We start from the raw sequence: 13,057 nt of genomic DNA on the forward strand, positions 1-13,057 counted from the left end.
TTGTGGGAACTTCGTATTAGAAACTAAACAGACCCCTTACGATTGTTTGGCATGTTGTGGAAACAAGGGTGGGTGGTAAAGCTTCAATTGATACACCTTTTCCCCATGATAACTCTTCCAGGAGTGAATTTCATAGAATCATAGAATTATAGAATAGTAGAGTTGGAAGAGACCTCATGGGCCATCCAGTCCAACCCCCTGCCAAGAAGCAGGAAATCACATTCAAATCACCCCTGACAGATGGCCATCCAGCCTCTGCTTAAAAGCCTCCAAAGAAGGAGCCTCCACCACAGTCCGGGGGAGAGAGTTCCACTGCCGAACAACTCTCACAGTCAGGAAGTTCTTCCTGATGTTCAGGTGGAATCTCCTTTCCTGTAGTTTGAAGCCATTGTTCCGTGTCCTAGTCTGCAGGGCAGCAGAAAACAAGCTTGCTCCCTCCTCCCTATGACTTCCCCTCACATATTTGTACATGGCTATCATGTCTCCTCTTAGCCTTCTCTTCTGCAGGCTAAACATACCCAGCTCTTTAAGCCACTCCTCATAGGGCTTGTTCTTCAGACCTTTGATCATTTTAGTTGCCCTCCTCTGGACGCTTTCCAGTTTGTCAACATCTCCCTTCAACTGCGGTACCCAGAATTGGACACAGTATTCCAGGTGTGGTCTGACCAAGGCAGAGTAGAGGGGGAGCATGACTTCCCTGGATCTAGACGCTATTCCCCTATTGATGCAGGCCAGAATCCCGTTGGCTTTCTTAGCAGCCGCATTACATTGCTGGCTCATGTTTAACTTGTTGTCCACAAGGACTCCAAGATCTTTTTCACATGTACTGCTGTCTAGCCAGGCGTCCCCCATTCTGTATCTTTGCATTCCATTTTTTCTGCAAGTGAAGTATCTTGCATTTTTCCCTGTTGAACTTCATTTTGTTAGTTTCGGCCCATCTCTCTAGTCTGTTAAGATCGTCTTGAATTCTGCTCCTTTCTTCTGGAGTGTTGGCTATCCCTCCCAGTTTGGTGTCATCTGCAAACTTGATGATCGTGCCTTCTAACCCTTCGTCTAAGTCGTTAATAAAGATGTTAAAGAGAACCGGGCCCAGGACGGAACCCTGTGGCACTCCACTCGTGTCTTATTTCCAAGATGAAGGCGACGCATTGGTGAGAGCACCCTTTGGGTTCGTTTGCTTAGCCAATTACAGATCCATCTAACCGTAGTTTTGTCTAGCCCACATTTTACTAGTTTGTTTGCCAGAAGGTTGTGAGGGACTTTGTCGAAGGCCTTACTGAAATCTAGGTATGCTACATCCACGGCATTCCCTGTATCGACCCAGCTTGTAACTCTATTGAAAAAAGAGATCAGATTAGTCTGGCATGACTTGTTTTTGGTAAATCCGTGTTGACTATTAGCAATGACTGCATTTGTCTCTAAGTGTTTGTAGACCACTTCCTTAATGATCTTTTCCAGAATCTTGCCTGGTATCGATGTGAGGCTGACCGGACGGTAATTGTTTGGGTCGTTCTTTTTTCCCTTCTTGAAGATAGGGACCACATTTGCCCTCCTCCAATCTTCTGGGACTTCTCCCGTTCCCTTCCTAGGGATAGATTTCTATCACTTCCTGTTGTCTATCTCCTGTTCTTAATTATGAGCTTTTTGCAAGTCGGATGCTTGTAACTCGGGGACTGCCTGTAGTATATTTAGCTTTTATGTGTATGAGTGTGTATATATATATGAGTGTGTATATATATATGTTTAAATGTGTATGTTTTTAAAAGTCAGTGAGAAAGGATATGGAGGGTTTTATTATAGAACCAGTTGCAGTTCATAAGCCAGTTTGCTAGAGACTACCAGCTTTTGTAACTGATTACTCAATAGTATTTTTGACTGTCAAAATTGCAGAAGAATCTTTTTCACAGGCTTTGATTATAGGCATTTGGCAGCAACCACAGAAACACTGTTGTCTTGCTATGTCTTCCAAATAGAGATTTTGAGTTTTCTCTATCACACAAGGGCACTCCAGGGCCCCCTCCAAAATGTTTTATTTAAAGTATAACAGGAAGATCTACATGGTGCTTAAATACTGAGTGGATGTATTTCACTTGGTTATCCAAATGGGCTAGAAATTATAGACACAAATGCATGGATTGCTTTCCTCTGAGTTGGTCATTACATATAAATAAGTAACTAACAAGCTGGTATGTGAAATATCCTAATGAGGTTTTTCTTTTTTTTAAAATAAAAATAAAATTAGGTCTCTCATTCAGTGTAAATATTTTCCACACCTTCTACATCAACATTTGGAAGATGCACAAGAAGATCCACTTCCAGAGAAGATGAAAGAATCAGTGGTAGGCTTTATTTATTTATTTATTTATTTATTTTGAAGCTCATACTAAAGGCAGAGTCCGAAATTCCACAACCATGCTGAAATGTTATTTTACATACACAGTGTTTAAATCTCTGGCAGAGTAACAAGCCAGTATGGGGCTATGAATTGCTTCAGATGGAAACTTCTTTGATTGATAGAGGCAGGTTTTAGGGATGAAACTAGACCCTGCTTTCCTTATTTTCTAAGTTTCACCTTGGGCAGGGAGAAAAAGTTTCTAAAATTCTTTAATGCTGAAAGAAATCATGAAATTAAATAATGAGTGGGAATTCTTTATCATGACTGAGAATGAAGATTATGTCTTTCATGTGAATTTTAAATACTACTCAGAGTTAAAAAGAGTATGATTCAGGATACCTTTGTTCTGATTTAGAAAATGTTTCCATCTGAAAGGAGTCATAGTTGTGTTCCCATTTTCTTTCAGATCTGCAGCAGTGACCACATATGTATCATTTCCATATTTTTAATATTTTCACAATTTAGATTACTCTTCTAGACTTATTATACATTTACTGGAGGAAAAGTTCAGGTGCAGTACCTATATTTGCATTTAACATACTTTAGTAGTAGAACACATGCTTTGCCTGAATATGATCCCATATTCAGTCACTGACATCTGCAGGTAGGGCTTGGAAACAAATTTCATCTGAAACCCTTGAGAATGACTATCCAAGCAGAAATAACCTAGAAGACGACTTTCTGTGCTCTTAGTTTCATTGGCAGGACTAATAGCTTCAGGGAAAGATTTTTACATGAAGGAATGTGTGTGTTTAAAGGTTTAAAACTCCTCTGCTTCACTACTGCTTTATTTGAAACTGGAGCTCCTGGAGGATGCTTTAAACTTCGAGATCCAATCACAGATCTTCCACTTCGTGACACCTATTTTTTGATCTCAGACAGAGTGCTCCAAATGTGTTTTACCCAGCAAAAGCTTCTCTGTGGGGCTTTGGACAATCAGAAAAGCAACAACAAAGACTATTCCTTGGTGTTCTATTTTTGAAATGCTTTTGTATATGTGAACTTGTGCATTCTGTCCTAAGGAGAGTTTCCTGGAGGAATATAGCATACACATTTGGCAATCAAATGTAAGATATGCAAGTCTTTTTCGTCTAACTAATATGCAGGAAGCACTATAAAGAGAAAAACATCTTACTTATATGCCCTTCCTTGCCGCTGAATATCTGAAACTACTCTTTGTACAATACAAAGTGTGATTGTTAGAATTTCCTTCTGTTTTCTCATCTTTTTTGGCAAAGGAGGTTTTCAACATATAGGTAGTCTGAAACTGGAAGAGACAAGCAATAGCTTTAGCTCCTTCTGGTTTATCCCATAACAGGATAATGAGGGCCAGCATTGCCACTAGGCAAAGCAACACACATGTCTCATGCTGCTGATTTGGGAAAAGGCAGGAAATCATTATTTTTATAACTATTACTACTACACTACTGATTCTCCCAGTGTGGTGAGGAGGTGCTTAAGAATTGTCTCTGTCAGGTGCCATTCTGGCATCTTAACCAAACAGTAAGCACTATGTTCTGCTTCACCTTAGGACGTGGGAGTTTTCCTAAATTAAAGTATAGTCATGCTCATATTTTTTGGGTTTAGGGATACAGAACCCTCAAGAAAGTGGAAAAACTACAAATAAAAATGCTATATTTTACCCTCAGAGATCACTCCTCCTCCTCGGAATCTCTAGGTTCTCCAGTGCAGTTCTGTGATCAGTTTCTGCTGAAAGTTAACCAGCAGAACATAGACATTTCTAAAGAGGACATATGAGTCAAGTCTGCAAAATGTGGATGGCTGACTGTATTTTCTTAAAACTGTATTAGCTATGGCAATAGTTTTTGTCCCTATAAATAGTGTATTATTAGTATGTTTCTCAGATTGGCACCAAAAATTAAGAATCAAGAGAAATCCTTGATACATTGGGTTATTGAAAAAGCTTTTCCATTCCATTTGAAACCCTATTCATACATTTGGTTTCCACATAACTGGATAGATACTGTAGACATAAGTCTGATAGAAATAGCATATATCTCCCTCCTGCCTCTTTAGACACATATACCTCTTAGAATATGCTTCTAAACTACCCAGCCCTTGAACTGTTGAGAATTGTAAGCTTCTGTGCATTCCAATTTGGGTGAAATTGCAGAGTAGAAATGGCAATGAAGGAGAAGAAGTAGAGCAGGAGGGGTTGCTCATCCATCCTCGCATACAACTTGATTTATAATTTACTGCTTCCCCCAACTGTTATATTGTCCTTTATAACATACAGTGTAAGAATAAATCAAGGAAATTTTCAACTAAAAACTACATTGAAATCATCATTTGAAAAAAAAATTATATATTTCTATTCCTGACTGTCTAATTAAGAAGAACATGGTATAGCAGGTACAGTTGGTATTATCTGTGTACATAACAAAGTATGTAAAAAGTTGATAGTATTCATTTTCAGTGGATCCCTTGATCCCCTTTTACCTTAGAATAGTTAGTCAGCTTGAGATGGACTCGAGAGAGTTACAGCATGAAATCAATCTTGCTGGTTTCCCCATTTATATTAGCAAAAACATACAATACATTTTCCAATGATTTCTGCTATATTTTTCTTGTTTGAATGGTCTTGTAACAATTGTTAGCCATGGTACATAGAAATAAAATGTTGCTATGTTGGCTAATGGACCATTCAATTTTGGGCTGAAACTTCCTAGTTTTATAATTAATTTTGTAGGTAATTGCTTTATAACAAGCAGTCTCATGGCATATTTGTGTTACATTCAAACCCAACTCAGTCCTGAAGATTGTACAAACAAAAAGACTTGCAATTGAATTGATCAAGGATGGCGGAAGATAATTTACCTATAATCATCAGCCCTGCTATCCCATCAGATTTCCTATTCTGTTTCTTTTTCTTCCCCATACTGGATAACGTGTGCACTTGGATTTATGTTTCTTGCACGAGAGCAGACAGGTGTAAAAGTTCTACCAATATATTTTTGCTTGAAAAAAATGTTGGTAGAACTTTTTTTTTTTGCTTGGGTAAATGTTGCTAAACAAGTGCTTGTGAGGAATATACTTTAAACCAATGACTGATGTAGTTAATAATGGAACTGTCAACTGCAAAGGATTGAGTAGTTTAATTTAGTAAGTGAAATTGGTCTTTACTTGAGGTTTTGTATTTCAAAAATTATATTCACAGAGGGAGACTTTGAAATCAGATCTCATTGTGTGCTCCGTGGCTGCCGTGCTATCATTTGCAGTCAGTGCCAGCACTGTTTTCTTGTCATTAGGGGTAGGTATTACAACTTTTTCCCTTTTGCATTATTTCCCAAAATATTGTTTCTGTTATTTGAAGCACTGAAATGTTATAATGGACTGTCATAGAAAAAGAGCAGTATAAGAAATATTTGGTTTTGAATCTTACTAGCATATTGTATTGCTTCATACACACAAGAGTCAAGTCATGAAAATGTAGTAAATCTATAATAAATTATAATATTCTAAAATGGCTGTTAGGCTAGGTGTAGGGTAGCAGTAAGGGAAATGAATCTTAAATTTCTCTAACCAGCTACCAGAAGAGTTTGAGTAGTAATAGAACAGAGTACTCTACAAGCAAAATTAATGATAAGATAAATCCAAGCTTGCCAGGGTGTATTGTGATACTCCATTTTGTTGACACAGTGCATGAATTATAACCATAGGCCTCATTTGAACACAGTAACAGAATATGCAGTACAAAAGATCATAGGCTCAAGTGTACACTCTCACCTGTCCTTCTCTGGGCTGGCAAAGAGGAAGAGACTGAAAGCTTTTTCAGATAATCAAAATTAATCAAACCATCATGATTGGTTAAAATGTATTATTTCACTAATCCCTTCATAATATAAAGGGCAGTATAGGTTTTGGACATAATACTACACCGGAGTTAATTGAAAATGGAAAAATTGCACTCTTGTGAAAGAACCAAGAAGTAATTCCAAGACTTGTTCATGCAGTGCTAAGCATTAATATTGATCATTATTTTCAAACAAGGCAAATGTGTGTTATACTTACCGTATATACTCGAGTATAAGCCGACTCTAATATAAGTCGAGGCACCTAATTTTACCACAAAAAACTGGGGAAACTTATTGACTCAAGTATAAGCCGAGCGTGGAAAATGAAGCAGCTACTGGTAAATTTCAAAATAAAATAGATCCCAATGAAATTATATTGAGGCATCAGTAGGTTAAAGGTTTTTGAATATTTACAGTATTTCAAATAAAAACAGTAAACTATCTCTCTAAGTGGAAAAGTAGGGTCAACAAAAACAATATGGTATTAACAATAACTTAATAATAATAATAATAATAATAATAATAATAATAAAAACTTCATTTGTATCCCGGCCTATCTATCTCCCCATGGGGACACAGGCGTCCAACATAGTAACAGGCAAACATTCAATGCCTACATAAACAATACAGAGCTAGATCTATAATTATATTTACTAATTTCACATATGCATTTCCCCCTGAAACTTTTGCAAATCCTCTCTCTATATATGCGCATTTCCCTCCTGCAATATTTGCAAGCCCTATATATTTATGTTTATATCTATTTAGACATCTCTATGTGTGTGTGTGTGTGTGTGTGCATTTCCCCTACAATATTTGCAAGCCCTATATACCTATATTCATATATATCTATCTAGACATCTCTCTGTATATAGATAAATTATATCTGTATTTGATTTGCAAAGACTTGCAAACATGTGAGGGGAAAATACATACAGTAGAGTCTTATTTATCCAACATAAACAGGCCGGCAGAACATTGAATAAGCGAATATGTTGGATTATAAGGAGAGATTAAGAAGAAGCCTATTAAACATCAAATTAGGTTATGATTTTACAAATTAAGCACCAAAACATCATGTTATACAACAAATTTGGCAGAAAAAGTAGTTCAATATGCAGTAATGCTACATAGTAATTACTGTATTTACGAATTTAGCATAAAATATCACAATGTATTGAAAACATTGACTACAAAAATGTGTTGGATAATCCAGAATGTTGGATAAGCGAGTGTTGGATAAGTGAGACTCTACTGTATATAAAATAATGTATACACATAAATACAGATATACAGGTACATGGAAATCTCTAGGTATCTATATGTATATAGGATTTGCAAAACTTGCAAACATATGAGGGGGAAATTTATATATAAAATTAATGTAGATAGATAGATACAGACATAAAGGTACATAGGGATTGCAAAGGCTTGCAGGGGGAAATGCTTATATATCTGTAGCAGAGATTAACAAATAATATTTCAGGGGAAAATGCTTTTATAAGATAAATTGGTATATATATATATATTCTTCCTGGCTTGCAAGGGCTTCCTTCCCTTTTCAAAACATTCCCTTGGTTAAGAGCAAGGGAGACTTTGGAAAAGTAAACACTGATAAGAGAGGGTAAGATGAGAGATAAATATATCATATATTACAAGCAACAATCTCCAGGCTCCGCTGCCGGCTTGACCTTGACCTGATTATAAGCCGGGCGAGGCTTTTTCAGCTCATAAGAAGGGCTGAAAAACTCGACTTATCTTCAAGTATATACGGTATGTGCCAGCACTAACATGGCCAGGGATGTTTGGTGATAGTGTGGAAAAAAGATAAACAGGAATGTCTACATGGCAAGCTGTTCCATATACTGCTCACAATATGTGGAGCAGCTGCCATGGAGTTAAATGTCAAATGACTGCTTTATCAAAGCAGTAATGTGAACTTCTATTCTCAGTGGTCTTACTCTCTGAGTTTTTTGTGCATATGTATCACTGAAAACTAAATTTTGTGCTTTGTACTGTATTGCCTGAAGCATTCATTCTGCTCTTCCTAGTGTCAGTCCATAGGAATTTATACTGTCATATTCCAATGGCATTCTGTTCCAAGACATTTTGTCTTTTTTTTTAACAAGCCAGCACAGTTCTTTCCTTAGGCTGTGGATAATAAACAAAATATTTTGTAGAGTTGGGGGAAATCCTACAGCAACACTTTTTCCTTTCCCTTTTCTTCAGTTAAAATATCAGTAGATATGATTGATAAAAATATGTTGTAAAATATGTAGCATTCATATCCTAAGTCCTACATCTGTTCTCTACCTTGCACATCTATAAACATATATTTGAAAATTATTGAATGAAAAAGTTTCAGGAAATCATACAGTTTTCAGTGAAAAGGTTAAATCCTGTATGGCAATTATGAATGCAGAACCTGTAATCTTGCACATATTCACATATCCTACATAGTTTCCAAATTGGATTATGAAAGTCCTCTAATCTGTATTTACCAGCTAGCAGCTGCTGCAATTGACTGGGGTCAAGAAGCAGCTGACTGCAGTGTCTGTGATCTCATTTGCATGTGTTATTTCTGGCAAAAGGAGAAATTCTATTAGAGACCTTGTTTCTCTCGGTTGCAATGGAGAGGGTCTTGAAACAGTAGCCAGCATTTTCTTGAGCAATAAGCGAAGAGATTCTTGTTGATTGAAGTGGCTGCTGCTTGGTAAGTTGGGATGGAGGGAATCAAGATGGAATTACTGTGTAGGACTTTACAGTTTTTACGCATACATAAAGACCATGTAGTACTTACGATACTACTTTAAAATGAGATGTTGTTTCTTTTTCCCCCTTCTTTCCTTCTAACTTAGAGATTTCTCAGCCTTGTGCTTTTTGCTTCAGCATGGACAGTGGGATTTGTAACACACTACATACTCCCTCAGCTTCGAAAACATCATCCATGGATGTGGATTTCCCATCCTGTCCTTAAAAATAAAGAATATTGCCAAAGGGAAGTGAGAGGTGTGTAAAAGGTTGGCTACCAATTCCCAAATGTTTTGCATGATCAGATATTTCTGTACATGAATGTGCCAAAATCAGTGTTGGATACAGTCCTTGCTGGATGGCTGTCTTCTTGTTGTCACCCTTATTTTTTAAATGTGTTAGAACTTCAGGTGTAACGATCTCCTCAGGAATGGTCACCTGGACATATCTAGCAATTGTGGTCTTTATGATGAATTTTTGCTGTTTTTGTTGCTAGTAACTGGTTAAGTAAAGCTTAGGAATTCATCTTACTGAGTAGTTTAGCCTAATATAAATCTACTGTGGGGGTGCCCCAGATTCAGCACTTCTGTCCTGGATCACATCTGCTCCAGTGTACAATCACCCCTTCCATGTTACTGTCAATGTTCCTAGCGGGCCACGGATCTCTGCCCAAGCTTTGGCCTTTGCAGGCACCTCTGGTGATGTGAGAATGTAGTATAGTATGGCCAGCAAGAAGGAACAGGGTGATCTCCCTCCTTCCTTCCTGGTTGCACATGCACCCTGTTCTGACATCAGCAGAGGTCCCCACAATGGGGATGATGGAGCTGTATAGCAAGCTGGGAGATGTGGCATTGACATTGTTACAATCTATCCCCTTTCCTTGCACTGATTCATCTATTCAGATTGCCATGAAGCCACAGGATACTCCAGAGTTTCTGGAAACTCTGGAGTATCCTCCAAGGTTTTCAAAAGAATAAGGTTAAACTGGAAAAGGTGGTACTCACTAGAAATGGCTGTAAATCATGGGGACAGCTAGTGGTCCATTCACTGTGAGTGTGGGAGTTTGGGCTTATGCAGACAAGCTCTTGATTGTAACTTACGCTAGGGAACAAAAAAAAAAAGGATGTTTGAGGGTATTAGGAGTAGAAGCCACATGAACTAGAGGCGATTTGATGGGTCAAGACATTTTCTTTCTCACCCTGACACATGGGCCTTTTGGTTCGTATTGCTCAGTTTTAACTTCATGAGAATGAAGAGCCTAAGCTATGGGTTATTTTATTGTATTTTACATCATTTGTTATTTTAAGAATGGAGAGAAGAATGTATGTAAATGTGTTTAAAAACAGATCCCCAATATTAAGTTGTATCAAAGAATTGTTGTAGATCGATTTTCATATAAAGGCTTTACGATCTTACACATTGACTATTGTTGGTATGTGCAGTTCATGAGAAATTCATGTTTGAGAATTCAATCTGATCCAGAAAACTGCTACATGGTAGTTTCCTAGAGGCCTAATTGGGATACTGTGCCATTTCTATTGGCACGAATTGACATTGTGCTAACAGCAAGTAGTGGTGGCTTGCTCCTTTTTTCAACCGTGTCTATTCTCTGTTCATGTCAACTACTTAATCTGTGCATGTGTAGTTATTTTGTTCTTTGATATTTGATCCCTTCCTGCAGTGGTCCGTATACTCCTTTGAAAAAAAGAACTACTTCTTTGTTTAGATTTGCCTGGGTTTTGCACATTAGTTATTTAAGTAATGGAATAGAAGATATGATTATCACATTTCCAAATGAGACCACATGGGGGCAAGGAGAGATAGCTAATACACAAGAGGATGGGAACTGAATTTTAATGGCTTTTATAGATTAAACACTTGGTCTAAAACTTAACAAAAGTTATTTCAACAGGGTCAGATTTAAAGTTACACTTATGGAGGAAAGGCAGAATTCACATTTATAGGATGCATTGGATTAACAGTTAGATTTACAGTAGCATGGGTGAACATAATTTCGAGCTGTCCCGCAGATTAAGATCTTCAAGTGAGGCCTTGCTCTCGGTCCCGCTGCCGTCACAGGTATGGTTGGCAGGGACGAGAGACAGGGCTTTTTTGGTGGTTGCTCCGCAACTGTGGAACTCCTTGCCAAGGAAGATTAGGGAAGCCCCCTCACTCATGTCTTTTAGGAAGCAGCTGAAGACCTGGATGTGGGACCAAGCTTTTGGCCCATTCTAGGATATGGGTTGATATGACCTGATGGATTCTTTGGATTAATATGAAGTTGAACATGGACTGGCTCTGACTTCTGGCTCAGTTCTACTGCCCTTGTTGTAACGGACACACGGTTTTTATTGTTTTAATTGGATTTGGATATTGGCTTTTAATTGTGTTTTATGACTGTTTGGTTTTACTACATTTTGTGGCATCTAATTCTGCCATTGTGTAAGACCGCTCTGGGTCTCCCTGTGGGAGAAGAGTGGTATATAAAATAAATAAATAAATAAATAAAATTTATGACTGTAGATAAGAAAACAAAAGTCAGTGCAATTATAGATTGTATCTACAGACGTACATTTCCCAGATCAAGGAAAATATTTGTGCAATGCATTCTATTTAAGTCAGATTTTTCCTAGAATACTGTGTTGAGTTCTGGGCACCACAGCTCTAGAACCATATTGATCATCCGGAGCACATCTAGAGCAGAGTGAAGAATATTATCAAAGATCTGGAAACCATGCCATATAAGGAACAGCTTAGGGAGCTGGATATGTTTCTCTTGGAGAAAAGAAAACTGGGAGGTAGTGGGGTATTTGTGTGACCTTTAAGTTGTCTGTTGACTTATGGCAACCCCATGAATTTCATAGGGTTTTCTTAGCCAAGGAATACTTAGACATGACTTTGCTAATTCCTTCTTCTGAAACATAGCCTTCAGCACTGTGTATGCATTAGTGGTCTCCCATTCAGTACTGATCAGGGCTCAGCCTGCTTAGCCTCCCATATCAGACAAGATCTGGTCCCTTGACATAATAGTCATCTCTAAATATGTTTAAAAATTCACATCAAGGATTGGGTTAGCTGCTGAAGAGGCAAGAATACAAACCAATGGATTCAAATTACAAGAAAGAAAATTCAACCTAAACATTAGGAAAAACTTTATTGTAAAAATTGTCTACCTAAAATAGACTGCTTCAGCAGATGGTGGACTTCTTCTTTGGAGATCTTTAAAAAGATTTCTTTCAGAATGGTTGAGTTTTATATTCCTGCATGGCATGATTGGATTAGATGGCCCTTGTAGTCCTTTGGGTTCTAAAATTCTATGATTCTGTTATGGGTTTTTTTTTAAACTAATCATGTCCTATCCTGAAAATGGAACCAGTTGTAGTAATGAATATTGGACTAGGATCCTGGGAGATAAGGGTTTGAATTTGCTCAGCTGTGGAAACCATATGGGTGACCCTAGACAAATCACTATTTCTCTCAGCTTCAGAGGTAGGCAAAGGCAAACCAATGAGTAAATATTTCCAGAAAAACCCTAGGATGGTATGACTATAAATCGGATTTATAAATCCTGGAAATGTGTTTCTTTGTTTTAATTTCTGGTATAGATATGTTTCAGATGTTTGGGTAGAGAACACAATTTGGGAGGTTGCAAAGCTTGCATTTTAATTTTTTATTGTACTCTCACTCTTAAATTCAAACTTGAAAGAAAAGGTCACATGGTGGATAAAGAGAGACTGGTAACAATTTTTTTATTATGAATTGTGAGAATAACTGTTAATGTTTTTAAAATTCAGAGCCTTGTTTCCAGTTTACTTAGAAAACTCAGCTAGAATCTACCTTGTCTTCAGTGACCCTTCTTTTTATCTGCTTCAGTTTAGAAACTTGCTTGTCAATTTTTGATGGGTTTATGTTTTAATCACTCTCGGTATGTATTTCTGACATGTTGAAAGATAAGGATGTCAGGAAACAGTGTGTTTTTGCAACCATAGCCCACTTCTCAAAAGCAACTGACAACTGATTCTCTCCAGAAAAACATCTTCATGTGAAGCATTATAAAGTTAAATGTCTTGAGGGAGGGAAGGGTGCAAGGAGATGA

At 37.5% G+C, this 13,057-nt stretch overlaps 1 protein-coding gene across 2 annotated transcripts in view; it reads left to right on the forward strand.

Moving 5' to 3' along the window:
• Positions 1 to 13,057, forward strand: part of pcnx2 (pecanex 2) — a 148,525-nt gene that overhangs the window by 51,958 nt on the left and 83,510 nt on the right. For both annotated transcript variants that reach the window (XM_062975467.1, XM_008124217.3), the window contains exons 17-19: positions 2,243 to 2,339; positions 5,574 to 5,666; positions 9,069 to 9,219. In XM_062975467.1, the coding sequence (XP_062831537.1) occupies positions 2,243 to 2,339; positions 5,574 to 5,666; positions 9,069 to 9,219 (341 nt within the window). The remainder of the gene's footprint in view (positions 1 to 2,242; positions 2,340 to 5,573; positions 5,667 to 9,068; positions 9,220 to 13,057) is intronic.

This window comes from Anolis carolinensis, chromosome 1, assembly GCF_035594765.1.
Source record: "Anolis carolinensis isolate JA03-04 chromosome 1, rAnoCar3.1.pri, whole genome shotgun sequence".
NCBI classification, from domain to species: Eukaryota; Metazoa; Chordata; class Lepidosauria; order Squamata; family Dactyloidae; genus Anolis; species Anolis carolinensis.